Source organism: Monodon monoceros, unplaced genomic scaffold, assembly GCF_005190385.1.
Source record: "Monodon monoceros isolate NGI ecotype Baffin Bay Population unplaced genomic scaffold, NGI_Narwhal_1 Super_Scaffold_13, whole genome shotgun sequence".
NCBI classification, from domain to species: Eukaryota; Metazoa; Chordata; class Mammalia; order Artiodactyla; family Monodontidae; genus Monodon; species Monodon monoceros.
This window is the reverse complement of record NW_021703769.1, coordinates 84,199,223-84,226,513: the sequence shown is the minus strand read 5'-3', so window position 1 is coordinate 84,226,513 and position 27,291 is coordinate 84,199,223. Positions and strand designations below refer to the sequence as shown.

At 57.5% G+C, this 27,291-nt stretch overlaps 1 protein-coding gene across 9 annotated transcripts in view; it reads right to left on the bottom strand.

Annotated features, from left to right (window-relative positions):
* Positions 1–5,670: 5,670 nt before the first annotated feature.
* Positions 5,671–27,291, bottom strand: part of IQCE (IQ motif containing E) — a 39,022-nt gene continuing 17,401 nt past the window's right edge. Inside the window, exons 9-23 of one of the 9 annotated variants that reach the window (XM_029220021.1) lie at positions 26,481–26,553; positions 26,232–26,281; positions 23,834–23,997; positions 22,528–22,583; positions 21,110–21,309; positions 19,494–19,598; positions 18,287–18,377; positions 15,614–15,772; positions 13,994–14,017; positions 11,725–11,832; positions 11,130–11,251; positions 10,693–10,838; positions 10,307–10,407; positions 9,256–9,369; positions 5,671–7,998 (exon numbers count right to left, since the gene is read on the bottom strand). In XM_029220021.1, coding sequence (XP_029075854.1) covers positions 7,942–7,998; positions 9,256–9,369; positions 10,307–10,407; positions 10,693–10,838; positions 11,130–11,251; positions 11,725–11,832; positions 13,994–14,017; positions 15,614–15,772; positions 18,287–18,377; positions 19,494–19,598; positions 21,110–21,309; positions 22,528–22,583; positions 23,834–23,997; positions 26,232–26,281; positions 26,481–26,553 — 1,570 coding nt within the window. In that variant the 3' untranslated portion in view covers positions 5,671–7,941. The other 8 variants (XM_029220023.1, XM_029220022.1, XR_003793081.1 and 5 more) reach the window with 8 other exon arrangements.

The window sequence follows — 27,291 nt, the reverse complement described above, 5'->3', positions numbered from 1 at the left end:
AGTGACCAGCTCAAGTCACTTACCCCACAGCCGGGAAGTCTTTGCCTTGCCTGCTAGAGGCCGGCCACTGGCTCCCATGTGGGGGACACTGGGTCCCCAGATTCAAAGCCGGGCCTGGACAGACGTTCTTCGCACGCGAGGAGGCCTGTTTCACTGTCAGGGTGGGGTCCGGGGAGTCAGGGTGAGCCAGGGTTGCGTCTCCTGGGGAACCCGGAGGCCTCGCCCTCTCCAGAGAGATGCGATCCCTGCCTGGACTCTGAAAAGGAAGCCCCTCGTCCAGGCCACCAGGAGCTCGGATGGGAAGGGCTGTGCCCTTGGTCCTGAGCTTCTCCCCTCCACCTGGGTCTCTGGGAAGGAATCTGACCGTGCCATACTCCTACTGGCCTCTCCCTGGCTCCCAGGGCCTCAGAACCAAGTGCAAAAGCACCCACATCTGCCCCTGCTGCCCCACTCTGCCCCATCTCTCCCGGAGGTGCAGGGTGGGTGGCAGTCAGGTGAGAAGCAAGGCAGAGGCTTCCAGAAGCAAAGCCATGGTGACGACCCATCACAGCTGGGCCCTAAGAGACGCTCCACGCGTGTTTCCGGAACAGACACCATCGTGGTCTTAGAGAGCAACGCTGGCCGGCATAGGCCCACCCAGGCCACCCAGAGACACGGCCATCGTCACTCCCTTTTTACAGATGGCTAACAGGCTCACCCCAGGTCACCAGCCAGGATGGTTTGGACCCTCAGCCCGGATTCTTCTGCCTGTGGGCCCAGGGTCCCTTTCCTCCGCAGACGTCCCAGCTGGGTCTGCAGCGTGGGCGTGGGGCTTGGGGGCAGCAGGAGGTCCCAGCAGGCTCGCCCCCTCGTCTGCCCAAGGCTGAGGCCCAGCTCTGGGGGCGCACTCTGCTATGTGGACGCCTCCACCTTCCTCCCCACTGAGGACCCCAGAGGAGGGATGGCTGGAAACGTGCTCCCCATCCGAGCCTGCTCCCGCTCCGGGGGCCGGGGCTGGCCTGAGTGCTCTCCTCTTTGGGTGGGTGGAGGGGAGGGCTGGCTTCACTGGGCTCCGCTGGGCCCTGGGTGGGGGGGCACAGGCGGCATTCACAGGGTTCCTCACCAGCCCTTGGGCCATTGTGCTGCCCTCCCGGCTGCCAGCCATCCTTCCACCTTCTGAAATGCAAATCCGACTCCGTCATTCCCCTGCCAGCAGCCCTTCCCTGTTCCCACGGCTCCTGGGGTGAAGGCCAAACTCCTCAGCAGAATGTGCAACGCCCCCCCCCCCCGCCCCGCTTCCCTCCTGAGCTCCGTGGCCCCCGGGCCCCAGCTGCCCCGGTGCCGTTTCCGGCTCTGGGGGGGAGGTGGCGGCTGCTGGTTCCCTCGCAGGAAGAGCCGCCTCCCCACGGGCTCAGCCTCAGCCCCTCGTTCCTTCTTCTGGGCGAGTGGGGGGAACAGCCTGTTCCTGACCCTGTGGCCGCTGCCCCCCGCACACCATGCCCCTGGGCCTCTCCCGCGTGGGCCCTCGCCACCCTGGTGAGGGGTGCTCGGCCAGACTTCTGCCCACTTGGGGCCCAGCACCTGGGCAGGTGGGTATTGGGCAGGGAAGGAATTTCCTCCAGGCCCACAGAGCTCAGCGTAGCTGAGAGACAGACCCGCAAGCAGATGAAATACCCCTTGATGCTGTGCACACAGTGCCTTCCTCCCTCGGTGCCTGGCACGCGGCAGACGTGCAGGAAATCTCAAAGCACACGGAATGAACTCGCGTTGTGAGAACACAGAGAAAGGAGGGGCTGACTGCAAAGAGCTTCTCAGCAGCGGGGCCGTGTGGGCTGGCTCGGTGGAAAGGACATTCCTGGCTGGGAAACAGCGCGTGCAAGGGGCCAGCTGGAGGTGGGGAAGGGCCTCGTGTTTCTTAAAAGGCCGGGGGATGGGGGCCGAGCTGGGTAATGGAGGGAATGCAGGGTGCCCCGTGGAATCTAAGTGAATCTGTTGAGCAAGGGGAGAAGGTGTGTGTTTACAGAGGTGGGGAGGAGGACCCAAGGGCCTGACGCTGAGGGAGACGAGGAACAGGGAGGAGAGTGCTGGCCATCCCACTGGAGCTATCCTTCTCTTCTTCCCTAGTAACAGGCCCTCTCACTTTTATTGAGCATATTGCCATCTAGAATAAAAGACAACATTTCCAGGCTCCCTTGTAGCTGGATGTGCAACTATGTTCTGACCAATAGGATATGAGTGATGTCCTCAAGTGAGGGGATGCCCCCTTTCTTCCTTCCTTCCTGCTTGCTGGAACGCATATGTTGTGGCTGGAGCTCAAGCAGCCACTTTGGACCGTGAGGCCTTGTGTTCAGGAGAGGGGAGCAACAACAAGAGCACAGGTCTTTGAAAATCATGCAGCTGCCATATTTTACCGGTACTGCTTTCCTTGGGGCTTTGGAAACTTTAACTTGTTTGGGTTACTGTTATTTGGGGTGTTATACTCCAGCCCGACCTAAGTCTAACAAATGGAAGGATGGCTCGGATTCTGAAGAATCCACTGAGACAGAATGCACAGAGCTTGGCTGCTAATTTGATGGGGGGGCAGGGGAATGAGAAGGGAGAGTCAAGGCTCCCTCTGAGATCCTATCTTGGGAGGCCGGTAGAATCCTTCACTCAACATGCGTTAAGCACTTTTTTGTGTGCTGGGTACTGTGTTTGCTGTGCGAGTATACCGGTGGATCCCATGATCACTGTCTTCACGAATCTCTTGGTCCCGTGGGGGACAGAGGATGCAACGGAAGAGCACCGATGGAGGGAGGTAAGCACCTCACCCAAGAGCTGCTGGGCCCCTCATTTATCCATTCTGCACAGTTATTGAGCACCTACTGTGTACCACACACTGTGTTAGGCCTTGAGAACAGCAATAAGCACCACAAACTCAGTGTGGAGTTTATCTTAGAGAGTCTGATAGGGGAGTCAGACAACAATCAAATAACCTTGGCTTTACACAGAGAAGCAGAGCTCTGCTGAGTGAATCCCTGCCGCGAGCGATTATGCCAGGGGCCGCAGGAGGCCCTGGGGGGATTCGTGATGCACCAGCCACATCTGGGCTGGGCATCTCCAGGGAGCAAGGGCTGCTGGCTCTCGTATGGGCAAGGCACCGTCCCCGGCACATCCACCACATTCCTGCCCCCTAACCCCAGGCAGCAGTGGACAGCAGATGGGGCCTGGCCAGAGTGAGTCTGCGCCGACTCGTCATGGGGGCGTGGCTATTCAGGGGAGGCTGAGGTGGTGGTTTGGTCTGTTGTGGGCAGGGATGGACATGGAGAGGAGTGGACAGACGTGAGCCGTACTTAGGAGGCTGTCAATAGGATTTTTTGTTGAAGGATTGGAGGTGGTGGCGAGGGGGTCACGGATGACACTTCCCACCCAGGTGTCCGGCCTGTGCACATGGTGTTGGGGTGGGCGAGGAGGCCCGCGGGTGAGCCTGCTTGGGAGAGGAGAATTGTGTCGTTTAAAACACTTCTTTTAATTGGGGTAAAATACACATAACAAAAAATTCTCATTTTAACCGTTTTAAGGTGTGCAGTTCAGGGGTATTAGGCACACTCGCATTGTCGTGCAACCATCCCCACCATCAGCTACAGAACATTTCCATCTTCCCAAACCGAGGCTCTGCCCCCGTTACACACTCACTCCCCTCCCCTCCCCCAGCCCCGGGCACCCACCCTCTACTTTCTGTCTCTATGGACCTGGCTCCTCCAGGGACCTCCTAGGAGTGGAATCACACAGTATCTGTCCTTCTGTGTCTGGCTTATTTCACTGAGCATCCTGCCCTCGAGGTTCCGGCTCCGACAACTGAGAGGCTGTGATCCCCTAGGGTGGGACTGCTGGCCAGGGGCAGGTTAGGGGGCAAAGGTAACTCAGAGCTGGGCTAGGCCGAGTTTGAGGCACCTGAGGCACACGTGTGCAGACGTTCACGTCGACATTTCGGGTCTGGGTGGGGTCTGGTTGGGGTCAGAGCCTTGGGGGCGCCCACGTCTAAGAGACTGTAGGGGAAGGGCTGGTACAGGCCGGGAGAAAACCATGTCAACGGGGAGGGTGTGGGGAAGGGGCCACTGCGTCCCCAGCTGCAGAGAGAGCGGCCGTCACAGAGCTGAGCGGGGTGGGGTGCGGGGGGGCCCTGTGAGACCGGCTGACAGTGGATGAGGCTCCTATTAGCAGGGACAGCGGCTTTCCGCCGCTTCCATGAGCTGCGCCCATGGCCCACCTACCCCCGGGCTTCCCGGCTTTCACTCCCTCAAAGCCGGGCCGGAGGGGAGGGCTGGGGGGCTGTCCGAATGGCCGCCCCGGGGAGCTTTGGCACACATGGGGCCCTCTGCTTTGAATCCCAGGCTGTTCTGGGCTTAATTAACGAATAGCTCAGGGGCACCCCCCTCCCTGTTCAGAAAGGACACAGCACCATGGAAACGTCCCCCAGATTCCCCAGGCAGGCACTGCCTAACGGGGCCACCTTCTGGGTTGTCGCTGCCCGGCAGGGCTCCCAGGATAACGGAAGGCGCTGGCCAAAGGCCATTGGTTGGCGTCCAAGCAAAGAAACACGGACCCGTTCCTCCTCCCAACATTCATGCTCTGAACCCAACAGCAGCTAAGAGAAACCAGGGATTTGCATTCTGACATTTTCCCCCCCTAGCCTGCGATTTTGAGGAACCTCATGTTTAGAATCATCTTGGCGGAGGCCTGGGGGTCACTCTCGGCTACCAGCCTTTAAGGAGGCTCACGTGCAGACCAAACTGGGCTCCACCTTTGAAGTGAAGAGAGCTGCCAAGAGCAAGGAAGGCCAGTGGCACGAGTGGGGAGAGGGATCCCATGTGTTTGTGCACAAGTACGTGTCCACACGTTTACACCTTCCTGCTGGCTCTCCTCCTGCTGGGTGAAGGCCCGAGGGGGGACAGTCCTCCATTCTCCTCTCACCAGCTCCAGCTGAGACTCTCACCCCTCCCGCCTTGAGGCTGCCTCTCTGCTGCCAGACCCCAGCCTCACGGGAGAGTAGGTGGCAGCAGGCTTGTGGCCGGGCTAAGGGTTTGATGAACCCTGCTCTCCTCTGTCACAACCTCTTCAAGGGCCAACCAGCATCTCTGAAAGTGCCAAGTCTTCCAAGTGACCCATTTGCCCGTGACAAGACACACGGTGATCCGCTCGGGCCAGTGCTGGAGCCAACAGACCAGCCCCTGTAAGGGCTTCACACAAACTCGAGGGCCCAGCAAACAGCCGCCTGCAAACAAAGCCACAGGTGCACCTCGTGTTGCGATTTTCCAACAAAATATTGGAAAACCATTATTCTTCCAGAAGTCAACTTTTTGGGGCTCATTCACATCTGTCTGAGTCCCCAGTAAATTATTCCTTACCTGCTCCTAAAACAAAAACTAGAATTGGGGGAAATACTCCCTCATTTTCACTTCTTGATGCTCAAGTCCTCACTGATGAACAAGGAAGAGAAATTCGAAGACAGATGCACGAGTTCCCGCACGGCGGGGAGCTGGCTGTGGGACCCTTCCCTCCGGCCGGCTCTGCGCTCCCAGGGCTCTGCTGTGAGCAAAGCAAAAGCCAGGAGCCCAGAAGCACGGGGTTTGTGCAGCATGAGCTACGGCAATGGCACACCCAGAGGTCATGAAAGGTCACGGGTTTATAGGGCAATCAAGACAGAGATCCTGCAAAAGAGCTTTTATTTACAAAGGCCAACGATGAGTAGCACAGAGGGAAAACCTTATGCCTTCCAAGAGACTTGTGTACAAATTACGCATAGGTCAGAGTGTTCCTAAATACAGAGGTCGAAGACCAGAGAGTCCACCACTTCCTCCTGGAGCCACCTGATGGCTTCACATTTCAACTCCCAGATGTGGGTTCTCTCGCTTCAAAGGGTGCTTACCCGGCGTGATCAGCTGTTAACAGGCCCTTGGGAGCTCGGGGAGGTCCTCACCTGGAGCAGCTGCCGGCCGGCCCCGGGCAGGTCTGAGTGTCCACTCTCCAGTCCTCAGAATTTCTGAGCCACACGAGAGCAAACATTGCTTCCAAAACCACAGCGGGGGTTTGAATTGGCTTAGATGGCTTCTCGTGGAATTTAAATTCTATTCAGCTCTTGAAGGTGAACGGGGCTTTCTGCAGAGGGTATTTATTACTTAAAAACGAAGCAAAGCTCTGCAGCTCTCACGCTGGTTGCTCTGAGCTAGGTGGCTGTCCTCTTCCTAATGCCATCGGTCTTTTTGCTGGGACGAGGGTTCTGGTCTGTCTGCAGGGCGGCCGGGCCCGTCCAGTGGGGCAGCACAGAGGCGGGCAAACAGAAGGCAGGCCCTGTAGGCCCCAGGCCCCTGTCCCGCCCCGCCCTGTGCTGCTCCGGCAGCCCTAGAACCCCAGCCCCGAGCCGTGGGCCCCGCAAGCACGCTGGGCACCTGGCATTCTCCAGGGAACAGATCCACACAGCGTCGGAGGGTCACAGCCTTGAGTTAAGTCATTTACTGAGGTGGCTTCAAGACTGCTTACTTTTACTAGATCAACATTGCTGGGCCCAAGGAGCACAGGCAGACAAATGTACATATCTGCAATTCTCAGGAGCATTTTCTTGGAAAACTCAGGTCCCGGGGCTGACCTTGCCCATCCCAGCTCTGCCGACGGCCAGCCCGCTGCACACACGGCCTTTTCCTCCAGGACCAGGCGAGGACGTCCTGACAGTGACCCATTCGTCATAGGTCCCCAGAGCCTTGGGCTCCTGAGAGCAAGGAGTAATGCAGAAATGCCCGTTTTTGAATGGGGTTGGGGGGAGAATGACCCCCTGGGGACCTGCAGGCCGCGGGCATCGCCTTCATCACCCTCTGGGTGCCTGACTGGTGGACTGGCTCCTACAGGCCTTTAGCTGAGCCAGCACCCAGAGGAGGAACGGACCCAGTGGATGAAACAAGGCAAAGGTCAGCAGTGAGTTCACCCGAGTTAGCCATCAGTCCCGCGGGGGAAACAGAAGAAAAAACGGACTTGGTAACTCACAGGCCGAGTAAAGAAAACATGACACAAGCCTGGCCCCCGGGCTGAACTTTTTTCAACCCACTGTATGACCGGCACCTAAGCGGTGAAAGGGGCTGGCGGGTCCCCCCGCCTGACTCCGGACGGCCGGGGCTGGGAGATCCCTCCGCCTCTCTCACGGGACAGGGCAACATATATCCTCCTGGCCACACGCCTCGCCCGTGCTGGAGCCGGGAGCCTCTGACCGCTGTGAAGAGGGCCCAGGAGTTTCTGAAAGAAGGACAAGTCTGAGCCGGAGCCCCTGAGGTGCAACACGAGAAGGGCTGCCGCGCCGTCGGGGCGCCGGGGGTCCCGCTGGCGACGGGGAGGCGGAGGGGTGGCCCGGGACTAAGCTCTCCCCGGTGCGCAGGGCCCTCCGTTCGGGCTGAGGGCGAGGGTTCTCGCATCAGCTCTCCCCTGAGGCGCGTTGCCTGTCCTGGAGCTGGTGGCCGAGTGGCGTCAGCGCCGATGAAGCAGCCCTCGCCTGCACAGCCGCAGGTGGCCAGAGGTGCCCCGAGAGGACGTGTCTCGGCCGGGCCCCCTGCTGCCCCCCAGCCCGGGCAGGTGTGTCTGTCCGGCATGAAGACCACCGGGGCGGGGGGCGCGGGCCTGCAGCCGGGGGTGCGGAACGTAGGCGACCCCTTCCCAGAGATAAAATAAAGAGAGGCATTCGGGGTTCCCTCAACAAACAAGCAAACGGGCAAAACGAAAGAGAAAAACCGGGGACGGAGGTGAGGTGTCAAGTAGGTGCTGTTCTCCCCCTCACAAGATAAATTCCTTTCCGGTCTGAGTGCTTCTGTCCTCTGAACCCAACCTTGCCTGGACAGGGCATCGCCACGTGCCGGGCGACCGCAGGGGCCTAGGGCGGGGAGGCGATTTTCTTCGTGGGCACAGGCGGAGCTAAGACGATCTCGTCGGAGTCATCGGAGTTCACGTCCTCCGCGGGCGGAGTCGCGGCGCGCTGCGGCCCCGAGGGAGAGGGCTCCGCTGCAACAGAGAAGGGACGGCGGTCACGGCCACGCTCAGCGCCGTCGGGGGCGGACACGCGAGGGACGGCGGGGCAGGCCTGACGGACGCCACGCCACGGCACGCGGCCACCCTCGTTAGAGCCCACTCGCACCCTCTGCGCTCAGCTCCCAAGCGTCGGCCAGTTTCCCCAAAGCAAAACAGCCGCGAAAGGTGAAGGCTGGCGGCACGGGGGAGGCTCAGGTCGGCGGCGGGGATTCTCTGCACGTCGCCCTCACGGTAGCGTGCGTCCGGGCGTCTGCGGCCCGGGCGGCCGGCTGTGACTCGTGGGCAGATGCAGCCGGTGGCCCCCGGCTTCCTTGGGAGGACACGCCCCCCGCAGGAGGAGGGGGCGGGCCAGGCCAGGCCAACACCCAGGGACCACCCGCGAGCTCTCGCTCCTTTCTTCACGCACATCTAAACTCTTCATCGTAATCGACCCTAGGTTGGGATGCGCCTGCCGACCACCCTGCAGACCCCCTCCGCCCTCAGTGGCCACCTGGATGGGACGTGAGGAAGGGGCAGTTTCCCCTGGGGCCTGGGGCCCGTGCTCCCAGCCCCAGGCCCCAGAAGACGGCCTCTGCTCTGACTGCTTCACAAAGTAAAGTGCCAATAAAAAAGGAACCAATCCCTGACTTGAGATAAAAGAAGGAAGGAAATCACCACCCCGCGAGCTGCGGATACTGTAACTCTGTCAGCTTTTTTTCTGTAACTGTCAAGAAAACTATGAGAGTGGAAAAACTTATGAAATTAAAAACAGCAGTTTTCAAGGTTAGCTTCAGTTTTTCTTTCCCTTTAAAAACACTTTCACAATCAGATCAAACAAGGGCTCCATGTGCAGTTTTCACAGAGACCGTTTCCTCGTGTAAACAAGGGCCCGAACGAACGAGGCCGGCGGTGGCGCTTTTCAGGCAGGAGGATGAGCTGCCACTTTGAAAGGACACGCATTTAACAGGAGGAGAAAAGGGCGGCATACACAGGCCCTTTAGCCCTGATCGAGGAATCTAAAGGTCGCCAAACGTAGGGTCTGGTGAAATCAGACTGAAACTGGTTTTGGGAGAATAATATGCAGCCTTTGGGGAGCTTTACAGACGGAGGTTTTGGACAGAACCTCAAAGCTCAAAGTTCGCTCTGACAAAGCCAGACAAGATGACCGAAGAGGACAGAGTACGATTTTTCACACGTGGCGGTTTCCAGGTCAGGCAAGCCCCAGAAGCGGCCCCGCGACCCGACACTCACCAGAGCAGGGCGGCGGGGCTGCCGGCGCCCCTGGCCCCCATGGCCTCGGCGCTCCGTTCCCGGGAGCCAGAGCCTCCGCGGTCTCCCCGCTGTTCCCCTCGCTGTCTTCCTGCCCTGAAACGACAGGCACGTGGGAGGCGCTCATCCTCACAGGCTCGTCGCACCCACCCATCTTCCTAGGCGCACACTTCTGTTCAGAAAAACTGCTCCTTTTACAGTTCTCCCTCATTACGAAGCACCATGCCCTTCCTGCACCTGCCCTTCTCCGACTGCGCCTCTGCGACCTCAGAACTCAGCCTGCGCGCCACGCTCGCAAACGAGACTCAAGACTACGCTCTGTCTAGTGACAGTCCCCGACCTCACACCGCCACCTCTGTGCCACCTCTGGCGTACAGAGATGGTCCAAGCAAGTGTCCCGGTTACAGTCTGAGGGAGGAGGACCTGCAGTACAGGCAGAATCATACATTTGGGGACTGAAAGCGACTTGCAAGGGGCCTTGCCCAACCCTCGGGCTCTCGCACAGGAGGAGTGAGGCCCGGGGAGGACCCCGAGTCTGGAGTGGGGCAGAGCTGGGACCGGGCCTCACCATGGGCTGTGCGCCCCTGCCAGTCCAGGGATTTCTCCGCTGACTGTTATTGGATCTTAATGAAGCAGAAGAGGAAATACAAGCAAAGTTTTACTTAAAACCAACAAACAGGAAAAACATTGGCCCAAAGGAGGGACACCGCGTTGCTCTAGTTAGAGCTGAGAATAAAAATCAAAACCACGAAGCTCCGACTGCGTGGCCTGCGGTCACTGACCCCGGAACCGGCCAGCCTGTCGGGCTCCAGGAAGTCGCTTGGGGCCGGCTCTTTCCCCTACGACCCAAGGGACAGGGGACGCAGCTGTGACAGGAAGGTGTGGCCGAGGCGTTACCCAGCTCGCAGGTGGCCGCGGGACAAGCCCCCACGACTTTACACGTCCCAACTTCCGGGACGGTGGCAGCTCTTTTGGTTGAAACCTCAGAAGGCCGGCTGCCCCTCGCGTGAAATCCAAAATGAAATGCAATTACCAGGAGAGGCTGCAGGGAAGGGCGGAGAGGAGGGTGCACTGTGTGGGGCCCAAGCAGGTCTGTCGGGAAACGCTGCAGTGGCAGCTCTTGGACCAGCAGCACTGGGAGAGAGAGAGAGACTAGCTGATTCTGACTTTAGGGAAGGCCAGTGTCGTGCGAGGCCGACGGGCCCAGGTCCTGAGACATCGTGCAAGGCCGATGGGCCCAGGTTCTGAGACATCGTGCGAGGCCAACGGGCCCAGGCCCTGAGACAGGTGGGCTGTGAGGGGCCTCGGGCGTGTCCCCTGCACCCCCGGCCGTGGCTGGCTGCACCAGGGACGGGCCCCAACCCGAGCTCGGCCCCTGGCCCGCTGTAAGTCCCACTCTTTGCCCGAGGTGACTCATACAGGGTTCTGAGCCGTTGCAGCCGGGACAGTCCTGACCAAGCCCCGGCGGATCCGGCAGGCACGGTGCCACTGACAAGAATGTGTTGCTGCAGGAAGGCTTCTGACGACACCCACGTCTTCCTGAACACGGGTCACGCCACGGTGTCCTTCAGGAAGGGGCAGGGCATCGGCACAGGCCGACAGGCAGTCTGCAAACCGAGGGCTCCCCGAACCCCACGCTGTCTAACCCCTCCCATTTGTTTTCTCCCAGCAGGAGGAAACGGTCCTAGAAAGGCTTCTTTCCAAGGACCGGAGCCTGTGGCCCACCTCACCCGGGTGGGTGGGTGTAGCTTATGCTCTGGTGATACACCCTGTGCCTTTCTGGCTGGGCAGCCCCCGCAGGTGTCCGGCACTGCCCTGCAATACAGAACAGAGGTAGGCCTGCCAGGTGGACTTACCTGTGCCCGGCCCGTGCCAGGTGTGCCCGGAAGGCAGACTGGATGATGGTGATGGCCTCCTCTTGCCACGGGTCCCCCTCGGCCTGGACGACGGGGCTCGGGACGCGGGGCTCGGGCGAGTCCTGGGGCAGCGACGGTGGGGAAGAGAACCGCGTGAACCCCCGCCACCTCCTACGTGTGGACCCTCGGCGCCAGGTTAGGAGCGCAATGCCGATTTGGGTGGCTGCCCTCGTTACTAACTATTTCGTCAGCAGTTTCCTGACTGCAGGTTACTTGGACTCTAGAGATTCTTAGAATTGGTGTCTGGTGGTTTTCACAGGGGAGGGACTCCTATCTTTGCTGTAGTTTAAGCCTCTGTCTTGACCCCAAGATGGACACGGTACTCGATGTCCCAGCACCTCAACGCCATTCGGCTCCTGAAGCTCAACCCTGGGGGGGGGCACGGGTGCCAGGGGTTGGAGGGCGAGGCACACGCCCAGGGCGAGGCAGGACGCGAGGACCCAAAGGCGTCTACGCTTGTCCCGCCGACAAAGCGTGGGAAGAAATGGAGAGAGAACGTTAGGACTTGGGCCCGTGTGCAGCCCCTGAGGGTTACCTGGGTGGGAGGGCTTGGCACGGCAGGGGGGTCCGGGCTGCACACTCCACTAGACAATGGCCTCGCCCGTGCCGGATGCCCCCGGAAAGCCGCCTGCAGCATGGCAGCCTAGCGGGGGCAGCGGGGTGGGGGGTGGGGGGAGACGGAGACGGGTGTCAGTTTCCCTGGAAGACGGCAGGCACGGGTTGGGGCGTCCCAGAGGGAGACGCTCCAATGGCCTAGAAGAGGGCTCCCTTTCTGCCGCAGAATCTCAGCAGTGCCTGAAGGAGCCTCTCTCCCTCACTCGCCACAACCTCCTACAGCGAGAAACATGCCACTGCTCTGGGGAGGAAAAGGCCCTGTTAAACGCTATTACATTTAGCTGCAAATGTGATTCCGTATTTTACACGTAGTTATGTTTTCATGCTGAGATCGTTTATTCCGTGTTGGAATAGTTATTCCACTTAATACGCTTTCCACGTACATCTTCTAAAGTCAAGTAGGGTGGAGCCTGATCTCAGACTATGACAAAGGAATTACGTATCCTTCGACCTCAATCTTAAATCACTTTCTTTAGAGATACACATGGATGCTCTGTAAGTTCTGAGATCAACGTTCCGGATTTTACGGGCAGCACTTTTATTTCAGGGGTCCTGCCTCTAGTCCTGAGGACGGGCTTACGGCTCCATAACATCTAGGAGAACGACACTCTAGCACACTGAGCCCCGCCGTTGAACCTGCATTTAGAGGTTCAGATGCTTCCATGATCACAGTCACCAAAAGAAAACATCTTTGTCTTCCTTGACCGCAAAGTGAAGGAAATGCCACAAACAGGGGTTAGGAGACAACAAAGAGGCGAGAGAACATCAGTTACGAAGGACAAAATAACGCACTAAAAGCAAATGAGTATTTAGACAAACCCAGAAGGTTCCCACCACGCGGCTCACAGGAAAGCCACCGCACCCGCTGGAGGGGTGAGGGTGCTGACCGAGCAGGCCAGAAAGGGGAGCAGGCGTCCTGCGCGCCATGCTGCCCACACGACAGCCCGCACGGTGGGTCTTAATCACCCTGGAGGCTGAGGGAGGAGGGGACACTGGAGGGGAAAGGGCGGAACACCATCGACAGCACACAGGCCGCCGGCTGCTTCATAAATGTGCTCTACGGTCCTTCCAGGGACCCTCGTCCCCTCAGTCGCTCACAAACGTTTACTGAATGCCGACCGCACGCCAGGCACCCCTCTAGGAACCAGGGACCTAGCAGCAGAAACACGGGATGGTCCCCGCGTCCGCGAAACTTACATTCTAATGGGAGAGGCAAGCAGTTGCAAAAAGGGTGAAGTATCGGGTAGGGACAGGAGCTATGAAGAAGACTAAAGCAGGGCGCGAGGCTGGGGAGTGCCGGTGGTGCGGTGTCCAGGGAAGGTCGTGTTTCAGCAGAGACCTGAGTAAAGTCGGGGGCAGGACATGCGAGTGTCTGGAGGAGGAGCCTTCTAGGCAGAGGGCGCAGCAGGCGCAAAGGCCCTGTGGCAGGAGCAGCCTGGATATTTTCAAGGATGCCAGAGACGCCTCCAGACTGAACGGGGCCGGAGGGGTGGCCGGGGAGCAGCGCATGCGGGGCTTCAGGGAACAGCTTTGGGTTTTGTTCCAAGTGTGAGAGGGAATAGGCCGTGGGAGGGCAGAGCAGAAGCTGGGGCCGGTGGGGAGGCCGGGCGAGGGTCCCGGCAGCTTAGATGTGCACTGTCTACCACATACCCTGCTGCTCTCTGCTCTGGCCCGCATTCCGTCACATCCCTGCTCTCCTGTTCCCGGGCAAGCCACACCCTCGCCCTTACCCAGGGCTGTGTTTGCTGAATTCTCCTGCCCAGGATGCCCTTCCTCTCATCCCCAGTTCAGGGAGTCCCTCTCCTTCTCAAGGCCTGTCCCCCCTGCAGGGACGTTCCTGGCCCTGGTGAGCAGGAACCCCACAGCGCCGTGGACGTGCCCCTAAACCCCCCTTCCATCCTGGACTGGCTTGTCTGTCTTAATGTCTCTCTGTCCTGAGGGCCCACAGAACTGACGATCAATAAAAGTGTGTTGAGAGAATGATGAATGACTGAATGAGTTATGAAAGTGTGAAATTATCCAAGTATTTATTTGATGCTAACATCACTTAAGTATTTTAACTCAGTGTTGGGGCCTGGCCTGGGTTCGTGAAAACACGGACTCAATGACGCTTCTTGAGATCTCCGCACAGTCACTTGAACCAAAGTAAAAATACGTATTTTGAAATCAGTAAAATAAAACTGGCTTACCTCGTGCAGAGCGGCCTGTTTTTTCTGAAATAAGGAGATCAGTTATGAATTAACACGAGGATGAGTTTTCTGTGATACCGTATTCGTCCCTTGGTCCCTCCCCCTGCCACAGCCAACAGCGACGCAACAGCAGTCAGGGACCCGCCCCTCGCCGACAGCCCCCTGCCCGCCACCCATACCCAAGGGGCTCCGGGAGAGGCTGGTGGAGCTGATGCAGACCCGCCTGCAACAGCGGAGGAGGCAGCAAGCGACCGTGACCGGGAGGCGAATCACAGCTGAAGCCCAGGCTGCCACGGGGCCGTCTGTGGTTCCTGGCCGGCTGCGCGGCGAAGTGACTCGCAGGGACCGCTGAGACGGGATTGTCTTAGGCTCCACGTGAGGAAGCCCCTCCCCCCAGCCAGAACTGTCCTATAACATGCGGTGTCCTCTCTGGATGTCCACAGAGAGGCTGGACACTGCCCGCTGGTGATGTTACAAAGGGGACCCCCGTGCAGGGTCTGGGTCACTGACTCCCAAGTCTGACCAGTCATCAAAATCACGGGGTGGCGGGGGAATTTCTCCGGTGCTGTCACAGTACTATGGTTAAGTGGCACATCCTCGTTCCTAGAAGATACGCACTGAAGTCTCATAACGTCTAAAACTTACTTTCAAACGGTTCTGGAAAGAACAGTACGTGCAGAAAAGAAATGTGGCTAAACGTGCACTGTTGTTGAACCGAGGTGGTGGGCAAGAATTAGTACCTCGCTGAATATACTAAATTCTTTCAACTTTCTATGTTTTGTAAATTTTCATCATCAAAGTTGGGAAGAAGCCATGATTAACAAAACCCTCCACCGGCGCCTCCGGAGCTAAGATCTTACACTATTCAGGCAGGTGGAGAGTTCCAGTTTCTGTTTGTCCAGCTGGGGGAACAAGGGTCGTGTGCGTTCTATCAAACGGGGGGAGGGGGCTCTTTTAGAGCATTTCGTCATCAGAGAGCACCGTCCTTTAACAACTGAGGTCTCCGCGAGCCCCATCTCCGTGAGCGCCCCCCAGGAGCTGAGGAGAGGAGCCCCACTCCTCCCCCAAGAGAGACCACGGGACATCGCAGCTCCCGGTCTGTCGTGCGCAGCCTGCGGCCCCTGCTGCCCTACTCAGCCCACCCCCGGGTCTGACACCCCACGCGCAGCCCTGCTGCCCCGTCACCCACGCCGCTGTCCCCTGAGGAGCAGCCCCGAGGCAGGCTCTCCCTGTTCCTGACAAGACGGCCATCCCGGGAGCCCCAGTGAAGGGCTGCCATGGGGCCTGAACTGCCAGGGAGACCCATAAGCTCAGTCCCGTGCTTGCAGGGGCGCTGCACCCACAGCCCGCGTCCCTGGGACCCGTCGGGAGGTGACAGAGGCTTCCAGACCAGCCACTGCCCGGCCCGCGGCAGGCACCCCCCAGCTCGCCCACACGGGCTCCAGGCGCGGCCTTCCTCTCGCCCTTGCCGCCAGAGACCCCGGGTCTCCGGAGGCCTCCCTATGTTTTCCTACGTGTCTAGGGCGTCTGGCACGGAGCCCGCCCCGGCAAAGGGACGGAGGAAGGGCTGGCGAGCGAGGATGTGGGCAGCAGAGGGCCGGCGGGCGAGGGAACCCTCACCCGGCGCTGGTGCCCCTTCCAGCGGCGCTGCAGGAGCCGGGCGGCGGCATCTCTTCTGCCCTCGGAGCAGCCGGAGCGCGGCCAGGAGGAGCCCCCCTCGCTCGTGTCCAGCTCCGAGTCCGTCTGGGAGGGACCGGGGGGTCGGGGCGCTTCCCGGGTCTGCAGGAAGTCCAAGGTGAGAAGGGTGACTGGGTCGGGGATGGGGGCGGAGAAGCCGGCTATCAGGCCCGGGGGCAGGATAGCAGGATGCAGGCAAAACTTCTCAGACTAGACTTTAATTTAGAGGAAAAAAATCAGTGTCCACACCGCTCAGCATGCCAGACGACAAAAGAAGTCTCTGGAGAGCTAACATATTCGCTAGTAACTAGGGTGAAAGTCGGTTTTCGTTAACCCTGTAAACTCTGGGGGTAGCGCTCTCCCGCGAGGAGGGGAAGCAGCGTGACCTGTGGTGTCATCAGGTAACCACAACGCACCTTCTGAGCTCAGTCACGTCTGTGCATCAATTATCTGCTTTTTGTAAAAAGGACCCGGGAGGTCCTTTTACCGGCTCCCTTTTCGTCTAATACTGGATTACAAAAATGGGACTTCTGAGATAAAAGGCAATAGATTCCTAGCTTGGTTTTTTGTTTGTTTGCTTGTTTGTTTGGCCGGACCCTGCAGCACGTGGAACTTCCCGGACCAGGGATCGAACCTGTGTCCCCGGCAGTGGGAGCGCAGAACCAGATGAATTGCACAGACAAAGCCATTACTGCCAGTTCCGGTGGACGTGGAAAATATTTTTCTCCCTAAGGGAAAGCTTCAGGAATAAGCAGAAATCTCCAAATCCACGTGAGTCGGGTGCCCCCCAGGGGTCAGGGCTGCCTGCGGCAGACAAGCCACAGGTCGGTCAGCACCGTGAGCATCCCACTGGGAAAGGAGCGTCGAGGAGACAAACAGCGCAGCTCTGCCCGCCACACGCCGGGCAGTCAGCGGCCCGGCGCCACAGCCACCTGGGGCTGACAGCGCGGGCGTTTGGGTAGGTAGGGGTCTCCTGAAAAGGGCCCACCGGGCAGGGTGGCCAATTTCCTGGACAGGAGGACAGTGCCTCTGCAGGACTCAGAACATTATCTAAAGCACTGGAAAAGCTGCCAAGGAGATGCACCCATGCGGGTAACACAGAAAGTCTACCTTCCTGAACAACGGAAGGGACTGAGATGGACTCACACGTCCACCCCACGTGTGGCCAGCTGGACATGCGGGGTCAAGGGCACCGCACAGCCCACGGGGCTCCAGCCAGCACGTGCCAGGAGAGCCACCTTTCCTTTGCCGAATCAGTCGGTGGCCTGGGGTTTGTCTCAACTTGTAACTGGAGAGAGACATGCTCGTCAGCTTCTCCACATTCCCTTTTAGGGCTTTTCTCTTTCCCTTTTGTGCTGGGGTTGAAGTATATGTAGCGTCAGATGCTAAAAGAAGAAGGGGCCTTAAAACAGGACTCCAGCTAAATAAGAAAACCTTGTAAGAGGGAGGCCCATCTAGATTTAAAAAAAACAAACCCAAACACTTTTCTTTTCTGTTCTCAGCAGATAAGTCAGTCCCGCACCTGGTATGCCCTCCCTCTCCTAGAGGCCAGTCCCCGTCAGGCTACTGGCTACCGAAACAGCAAGTCGCTTTCTGAAGCAACAGAACTTCTCGGCTAAAATGTGTGCCGGGTAAAGCCTGGCCGTCCTGGTGGATTCGGCGTGTTACTCAGATCTGTAGCAAGGGTCTCAGAAGAGGGCGGCACGGCTGCCCATCTCAGCGTGCACCCACGCTGGACGCCCCGGCCAGGCTGGTCTTCCCTGTCACACACTCACACGACAGGCTCCTCTTGGGGCAAACTGCAGCCACAGGATTTCAATACCTCAGTTATTAGTTTTTTGTGTTAACAGATATAAGATTATATAATTGCCATCTGGGGAATCCATTAATTGGAAAAAAAAGGATTAGCGAGGAGACACACTCTCGCCACTAGAAGTTCTAGCATAGGTAGCACTGGGCCGACGGGGGCCAGAGGGCTCCCCTGGTTCAAGAAGGTGCTCAGGGAGGTGCCAGGGGAGACCCTTGCCGTGGTGTCCATAGAAATGGAGGGAGCGAGGGGACAGGGAGGAGGGTCAGCCTAGACTCACCGCCTGCCTACCTGCCCACGGGCCCTGCGGAGGGAGCTGCGGCTCCCCAGTCACCCAACCCCCGGCCTAGGGGCAGGGGCAGGGGCGGGGGTCGTGCCGGCCCCGGCGAGCGCCTTCCCGGCCGGCCCCCGCGTCAGTGCCAGACTCTGCAACTTACATTGAACCTTCCGGTTCTTCACTGAGAGTTCGAGCCTTCCCTGGGGCCTTCCCAAACTCCTTCTCACCTTCTAACGGCAACGCTTGTTGGATATTTAAACTTTTATTTGAAGTTTGGGGAAGATCTTCACTCACCGGCTTAACTATCTAAGACGCGAATACTAGTTTGAAAAGTCAATTAACTGATAATTACTGCAGAACTCCAGGATTCAATACACGCAATTTATAGAAATCGATTGTGATGGTAGAAGGAAACTGGACTGTCAACGTTGGATTCAGGCAAAACTCCGGGCACGGAGACAGTCAGAACCATAACGCATCAGCTCAGAGTCCCGCCATGCCGGACAGGAGGTAAAAACACAGACAACCCTACCTCCGGGCTCGTTTCCTCGGGGTCCTCCTCCCCTCCTTTCTTACTTTCTTCCAGTTCTTGAAACTTCCTGGTAAGTGCTTGAATTTCCTCCCTAAAGTGGGAAGGGAAGAAAGTGACACTGTACTTGCCATGACGCTGTGTAAGATGTCTGTACGTGACAGGAGGGGTGGCGGCCTGCAGAGCTGGCAAGGACGCCCCCCGGGAACGAGGTGGGTGCCCCGCCACCACCTGACTGCCCAGGAGCCGGCACTGCCCAGGGCGACCCCTCCGACCCCACTCCTGACACATGGGAGGAACGGAAAAAATACCGACTGCGTGAACGATGCACGGATATCCTTTGGGGTTTTTAACAAGCAAGGCGAGTGGAAGGAAAAACAACTCATGTACTTGCTACAGATTTCAGGGGCAAGGTAAAAAGAATTCTTCACTGCATGCCCGCCCATTCTGATGGACTTTAATTCTAGGCTTCTGCCAAAGTCTAGTCACGTTTATTCTGAAGATAAAATTTGGTATTCATTTCGGTAATCCGTGTCTTACTAATTATTCTGAGTGCTAAATATTTCTGCGCAGATTTCTAACCTACTTTTTTGGGCATTTCTTACTGAGATAACATTCATATAACCCCTAATCCACTGTCTTCTCCATTAATCTGCCCATTCCAGATATTTCCGAATCGCACAGTATGCGGGCTTTTCTGTCCGCCTCTTCAGGGAGCATCATGTTTCTGAGGCTCATCCACGTCGTGGCAGGTGTCAGCCCTCATCCCTTTGTACGGATGTACGTCCGTTTTTACTCTCTTCACCAGCTGACGGACATTTGCCATGTGTCCACTTTTTATCTACGGTGGACAGAGGTCAATGACGGAGCGTGGGAGGTGGCGTCTGGACCCGGGGTGTGGAACCAGGGCGCGTTCTGAGGCTGCCCGCAGCGGCCGTGCTGGAGGAGGCTGCGGGCCGGGGAGCTGGCCGTGATGCCAGAGCGGCAAACACTGGCCCAACCGTGAGCAGCCTTTCCCCAGAGGTCGGATATTTACTCTGAGGGAAACAGCCAACCACGGGAGGACCTCAGCAGAGGAGCGATGTGATCGGGCCGGAGCTGTACGGGCCGCTCTCGATGCGGGCTGAGCGCGGACGGACGCGCCGGGGTGGGCGGGGCTGGGGAAGAAGGAAGGGCCTGGGGCTGTGTGTCTTCCGACTTCTCCACTCACCTCAAAGCCTCCTCTCTTTCTCTTCCCTCCTTCTCACCCTCCTTCCTGTTTTCCAGCTCCTTCTCCAAGTCGGCCTTTGTCTGCAGTAGCTGCTTCACCTCCAGACTGAACGAGGAACCAGAGGTATTTCAGCGTCATTAAAACAAAGGCTCACAGTGACCTGGGTCACCAGAGCGCGAAGAGCTTTCGGAAAACGTAACGGGTCCAACCTCCTTACTTATGCATGGCTGAGGATGAAGAAAGGCCCTTCCTTGTAACTGCAGGGGGCGCCGGGGGCGCTCGGTTATTTACTGAGCACCTTCCGTGCGCGCGCGGGCAACGGACGGAGCAGGGCTCCCGGCCGAGGCGCAGGCCCTGCTCTCACGGGCGTCACCGTCCCGCGGGGAGAGGCATTAACCCGGCGGTCACACAGTTGGACGCCTAATCTACTCCTGAGATGAGAGCTCCCAGGACCCGCCGTGGACCAGACGGGGATCGCCTCGCTGAGAACGTGGCTTGAAAACGTTCCACTGCTCACCGTGGTGGTGGCCTCACGTGAATGAGATACATCACCAGGAGTGTCACACGGTAAGGGCTCACTGAGTGGAAGTTATTATCGTGCCATGCGACGGCTTAAGAGATAATCAGAGATGCTATTTACCGCGCAAAATGGCTGGCCTAATTTTTATAAAGAACCTAGCGCATGGATGCACTATTAGGCTTCGACTGGAGGTGAAAAAACAGGTGGAGTGGGAAGGGATTTGCCTTCTGCTGTGAACGGTAAGGCAGCAGAGACAGGTCCCTCTCAGACCTCGACGTGCACGTGAATCACCGGGGGCGGGTCTCATTAGATGCAGAGCCAGGTTCAGGAGATCTGGGCCAGGCCAAGGTAACCAGCCCCAGGTGGGCAGGGCCCGAGGGTCTGCATCTCTAACCAGCCCCCAGCTGATGCTGAGGCCGTTGGCTTCCTAGGCCACACTCTGAGTAGCAAGGTCTCAGAAACACCATCTCAGAAGATGCATGGGTTTAGCCTGCTCGCGACAGAACTGCAACTGGAGAAGCCACACGTAAACAACGGGTGGAGGAGACAGGAGCGTTTTAAGGGGGCTACAGAGCGAGACACTAGAGAACAAAGGGCAAATGAGCAGAACCTCGAGGCTTCGCCTTCCACACTCTTATGGTCACACTGAATACTCCACACACCACAGCACCTGTCTTGTTTGATGCACAGATTAGATGTTGTAAACATAGTACTGAATCTTTAAACCCTTCTGCAAGAGATCTGATGGATGGCCTATTATCTTACACGAATCAATCACAGTCAATGCTTCTCTAAAAAAGAATTTGGAAAGCCCTCTGGAATTCCGTGTAAAGAGATTTAAATGGCACCCTCCGCCCCGTGCTTTTCGTGACATAATACGGCCAATCAGTGTCTCCTTTTCCCCACTGAAGCTGCCTTCATTTCACAACTAAAACATCACAAGTTTTAGAATCGTAGAAACGTATCTGTGTGACGACTGCCATGAGCTGAGCCTTCCCCAAATCCCCAGAACAGCTCAAGTCCAGCAACTACACAAGTCACGGGAGCAGGACCTCTCCCGGAGGTGGCCGGGCGCCAGCAGTGCGGGACAACGTACTCTCGCTCCTGCAGCCGGGTGTGCAGGGCCTTCCGCTCGCCCTTCAGGATCTTCACAACCCCCCGCAGTCGCTCGCTCTCCTCCTGGCGGTCGGGGCGCGGCTGCCGGTGCACCGTGGGGCTGGACACCGAGTGAGCCGGCGGGGTAGACCTGACCACCTCTGAAGCATGGGATTTGGGGCTTTCCATCAGACTTATTTTCTGGAGGCAACACAGGCATCTGTGTTAGACGTTATTTCTTACTTTACTTTCCTAGGAAAGAGACAACGGCCAAGGGGAAGCTCATCCCAAGCAAGGGAATGGGAAGAGCTCTGCGTGTGATCTGAGAAACCTGGGACGCTGACCGGGGACAATTCTGCTCCACCAGAGTCCTGGGGGCGATGGAAGGGCATCCCCGCCCACCCCCCACACACCCAGAACCCTCTTCCTCTGGAGCAGGGAGCACGCAGACCCAGCCGGGATGGGGCAGGTGCGGTAATAAACAGAGAGCAGAGCACGGAAGGTGAAATCGTAAACTGCTTTCCTTTGTGCTTGTTTACCCTATTATTTCCCTAGGACGTCTGGAATTTTCAGCCTCTGTGCTTTCACACGTCAAAGACGATCCAGCTCTGCCCGCTGGAGATACTGAGCGCCTTCAGATTCCCACTGATATCAGCATCTCTCCGAGTGGAAGAGCGCTGCCCCATTGGCTCTGGACCACCTCTGGCTGCCCTTCTTTCCTAACAAGCTTTATTCTTGAACTACCCACAGTTTATAGACACTTAAGTTCTCTGCTTTGTAAATACGTGAAATTATTGTTTTTTTTATTGCTCCCCTCTAGGTTTACTCTGCTCAGCCAAACAGTTGACAGTTCTAACTTGATACTGTACCAGTACTCAAAAGGGAGGGACACTTCTGACCCATTTCAACAGAACCAGATTGACGACATTTGCAAATTCACATGGGGGATATGAGGAAACGTTAACTTCCTGACTTTCCCGGTTGGCAAAGTGCGGATGCACAGTTTTCTGTGAATTCAAATACTATACGAGTGGTGATAAAGTGACTAGTAGTAAAAAGCCCCCATGTGCACGGCAGGCTGGGTGTCTGAAAGGCTCTGGGATCCTACACACCCAGTGACGGGTGCCCACGAGAGCCTGAAACGTTTCAGTGTGTCGTGTGACCATGCTTTGCCGTCTGTGACACGAGGGACAGGCATGACACGCCCTTAGATCTCATCCGGACCCGTAAGAGTCTCCTCTTGCCAGCGTGTCCGCGTGCCGTCTGCGGACAGACGGCCACCGTTTACATGTTCAGCGCAACCCGACTCCCTGCGTAAGTCCCGGGTGCGGCGCTACGTCTGTCCCGTGTTCTAAGACCCGCTGCTTTCACACAGGCAGGTCCTGAGCAGGGAAGTTGCCGTGGTGGGACCATACTCACTTTTTCCAGCTCTGCGATCCGCCGAAGCAGCCGGGGCTTGCTCCACTCCACAGAGCCTGATGGAACAGCGGGGTGTGACGGGCGCCCTTCGTACAGCTGTCCCGACGGGCCCCTTCAGCCCAGACCTCCCGTCTGGAGCACGGCCCGATGGCATCCCCTCCACAGGCTGGCCCCCACGGCCGGCGGCCCCACGCCTGGCAGACCTGCGGTGCCGAGGGCAGCCCCACGGCGACGTCTGTTCCCTTTCACCGCGGCTTTACCGACACAAATGGTCGGGAGAGGGCTCAGTGCGGCCTTCTCTCCCGATTCCATCCCGTCGGGCTCTGGCTTCACCAGCCTGCCAAGACGGCCCTTCTCTAGCTCAGCAGCAAGTCCACTCCGCCACATCCCAGGCCCCGGCCTCGGCCCCAGCCCCCGGGCCACCAGCGTGTTCCCCGGCACCCACACGCTCCTGGCGGCCCCTCAAGCGGCTCAGCTGGTCCATCCTCCCCCCACTCGCTGGGTGACCGGACTCTCACCGGGTCATCTGGTCCCCGACGGCCTCCAGGACCGGTCCTCCTGCCGAGGGCCCCGCCCGACCCCCGACTCACCGACGCACCGACCTCCACCGGCCACCTACCCACCCACCCGGCACGCTCGCTCCATGTCCCCCACCCCCGCCTGTCCTTTCAGTAGCCCGGACCCCCGTGTCCCTCACAGGCTGCACGCACTCCCCACGTGCACCGGAGCCCGGCCACCTCTCGCCACTGCTGTGCCACCTGGGCCAGGCCACCAGCGGCCCCTGCGAGGCCCTTTCCTACACGGCGTCCACTCAGCACAGGAGCAGGGGGTCCTCGAGAGGCGAGGCAGACCCTCCCACCCCTGCTCCAGCCCTCTGTGCCCTGAGTGGCCTGCAGGGCCCTGTTCTCCCCCGCCCTCACCTCTGTGTCCATGGCCAGCGTGTACGCAGGCTGGGCCCCCGGCCTCAGATGCGCCGGGACACTCGGGGGCTCTGAGCCTTTTGGTGCCCCCCCCCCCCCGCCCGCGGCCCCCTGACCCGCGCTCTTACCACTTGGCCGGCATCTGACCTGCTGGCTTCTCGTCTTAGCAAGAGCGCCTTCACTGCTCTAGCTCTGTGTCTAGAATGGCACCTGGCACTCAGCAGGCTCCCGCCGCTTTGGAACACACCTTGGAGCAGCGCTGCCCCGGGGTGCGCGGGGGGAAGGAGGGCCACGACTCCCCTGCGGCCGCAGCCGCCCGCATCCTGGGGCCCCTCCTGGCGTCCCCACCCCCGCCTCCCCCCTTGGCGGCTCTGGGGAGCAGGTACCCTTTATCTTGGAGACAGTGGGGGAGTCGCTCAGCACGTGGTCCAGGTCTTCCTTCAGGCTCTGGTTCTCCTCCGTGAGCTCCTGGACGCTCCGGGACAAGCTCAGGAGGGCGCTGCTCATTCTTTTCTGCCTTTTAAGGCCGATGTTCTTCTCCACTGGAGGCCTAGGAGGAAGGAGACCAAGCGGCTAAGGTTTGGTGCCTGAACTGGTTTAATACGTGTCCTAAGTGAGGGGCAGGCGCTCGGCAGCCCGGGCGCTCAGCGTGGTTTCTGCTGATGGACGTTTGCGATTAAACAGGGAACACTAACTCTGAAGCCCAGACAAGCAGACTCTATCCGTTCTTCTCATCAGTGCGCCTGTGTAACAAAATACTGTGTTCAGTCATTAGCAAGGGACAGTAAACAGGATCACTAAAGAACCTGTGGAAATTTACTTTCTCTGTTGTTCCATAAGTACTTAGATAATAGTTATTTATTTATTTTTTTTTTTAAAGAAGATGTTGGGGGTAGGAGTTTGATTAATTTTTAAAATTTTTTTCATTTTTGCTGTTTGGGTCTTCGTTTCTGTGCGAGGGCTTTCTCTAGTTGTGGCGAGCAGGGGCCACTCTTCATCGCGGTGCGTGGGCCTCTCACTGTTGCGGGCTCTCTTGTTGCGGAGCACAGGCTCCAGACGCACAGGCTCAGTAGTTGTGGCTCACGGGCCTAGTTGCTCCGCGGCATGCGGGATCCTCCCAGACCAGGGCTCGAACCCGTGCCGGCAGATTCTCAACCACTGCGCCACCAGGGAAGCCCCTTAGATAATAGTTTTGATCTTGCCTTTTATTCCGCAAAATAAGTCTAAAATACAGTCAATCCCCTTTATTCACAGAATCCATATTTGCAAATTCGCCTACGCACTAAAACATTATCTGTAACCCCCAGATCGATGCCTGTGGTGCCTCTGCGGTCAGTCTGTGGGTCTGAGTTGCAGGCGGGCTCACTCCTGGCTGGGCGGAGAAGCGCCGTCCGCATCTGGTCTCAGATCTCGCCCTATCCACAGGGTGGATTTTGAGGTCTTTTCTCGTTTTTGTGCTTTCTGTTGATTTCACCGCTCTCGGGGTCCCCTGCAGCATAGTTCTTACTTGCTAGGAGGCTGTGACACAGCTCAGGGAGGAACCACACGTGTCAGAGCTTCGTTCAGGCCTGAGTCACGGCGCAGTTGGTCAAGAGTTCAGTGCTAATGAACCAAGAACGGACACTAAATAAGGTGCCTTTAAACAGAAACACACATGAAGGTGGGTTGTATACCGGTCAGGTGATGGGAAAGCTGTGACCAGAGGGTCTCAGGAACAGAACTCCGTGCTTCCCCTAGAAGCACTGGTTCAGCATTTCCCAATTCAGTGTTCGTGGACACTTTACAGAACATAACGCCGTGAATAATGGGAATCGACTGTAACTCCTCTGGCCCTTTACAGAAAGTTTGCCACCCCTATTTTATTTTATTTAATTAATTTATTTTTGGCTGCATTGGGTCTTCGTTGATGCATGCAGGCTTTCTCTAGTTGCGGCAAGAGGGGGCTACTCTTTGTTGCGGTGCACGGGCTTCTCACTGCGGTGGCTTCTCTTGTTGCAGAGCACAGGCTCTAGGCACGCGGGCTTCAGTAGTTGTGGCACATGGGCTCAGTATTTGTGGCGCACGGGCTCTAGAGTGCAGGCTCAGCGGCCATGGCTCACGGGCTTAGTTGCTCCTCGGCACGTGGGATCTTCCCAGAGCAGGGCTCGAACCCGTGTCCCCTGCACTGGCAGGCAGATTCTTAAGCACTGTGCCACCAGGGAAGTCCCGACCAGCCCTCATTTTAAACTACTAGGAGGAAAGGAAAAAAGGGAAGACCATGCCTGGCACATTGTAAATGCTCAATAAACGTCAGTAATTCACTGCAGAGGCTGGTGGCACAACCAAATCTAAGACAAGGGATCCCTCCTTTCCTAATTTGTTGAAAGCCTGATATCACCTGGGAAAGGGACAAGGGAAAATCCACGAGATAAGGAAACTTTGATGTCTCTCCTAATAAACTTATTTGGCAAGATGAGCTTGTACTTGGTACTAAATGTCTTCCGAAAAGGAAGATCTGCTTTGAAAAATAGTGTTTTCTAAGTCTAAGCTGGAAGCTGTGAAGTAGTACGAACAGTGAAAGCCCAGAGCACCGACTGTGCTGTTAGTGGGCAACACATGGCAACTGTGAGGGCACGTCTGTAACATCCCAAAGGGAAACACGCCAGCTCTAACCATGAGTAACATGGGCGCAGGCTCCCAAGTCAGGGCAGTGTCTGCAGGCTCCACATAAGGCCTACCCTGCTGTGACAGCAGTTTAACATGAAAACAACATATGAAACATGGCTCCTAAGGAGAGGATCATACTTCTTTCCTGTCGTTTCAGAACTTGCCAGGAGAGTCTGGAGACGATGAATCTGTAAACACCAAATTTAAATGCATTTAATACAAAATGAAAAAACTGCAGTGATTCCTGACTTCTGCCCAGTGGCAGGAAGTGAGCACTAAGTTGCTGATTTGTGTTCAAGTTAAGATGAACTAGAAGAGGGCCCCTCAGTGCAGCTGGCCCCCCACCCTCCGACCCCGCCCCCCGCCCCGGGGCAGGAGGGCACGCACCTCCTCGTAATACGTCTCCATGGCGATCCTCATCTCCTCCAAGTTAGTGGTCTTCATATCAGTCTGCAGTTTGCTAAAAACCCAAGTTCAGAGTTGACATGGCAGTGCCAGCATTCGTGGGCAGAGCAAGAGGAAGCCTGTTTCCCGGAACATGGGAGAAGGATGGGCTTTGGAAGAGAACCGGGCTGGGAAGTGAAGCCTGAGCCGGCCCTCAGCTGGCCGTGGCCTTGCACAAGGCTGAGGAGAGAATTCTCACACCCACAGGGCCCTTCCTTGTTGGACCTGCCCCTTTCCAGGGTGAGGTAACCGACTCCGGCAAGACCACAGTAATTGTGAAGAAAGACCTCAGGGTTAGACGGGAAGAGTCATCTTTGGGGAAGGTGGGGGGAATGGTTCTTTAAAGGAAAGAGAATCATTTTTTTCAAGTCGTATTGTCTGTATAATTCCCCTTGTTCTCAACACTTAACAGACTTTAGGGAAAAGGCTCTAACAGAGAAATGAAAGTAAAGTTACAGAGTTCAGGATTCTGAGACACAGAAGAAATCGGCAAATGATAAAAATTTTAAAGTTGACGATTCCAGCAAGAAACAAAGGAGGGGGGTTCTACTGTATAAAGAGGATACAACAGAAAGTGAAAACTCAGATTTCCTTAAGTAAACTCAAACACAGCTAGGAAAGGCTCTCCTCTGTGATAAAACAGCAGGAAAGGAGTCCGCGCTGCTGCCCTAAAAACAGCACCAGGGGGGCTTCCCTGGTGGCGCAGTGGTTGAGAGTCCGCCTGCCGATGCAGGGGACACGGGTTCGTGCCCCG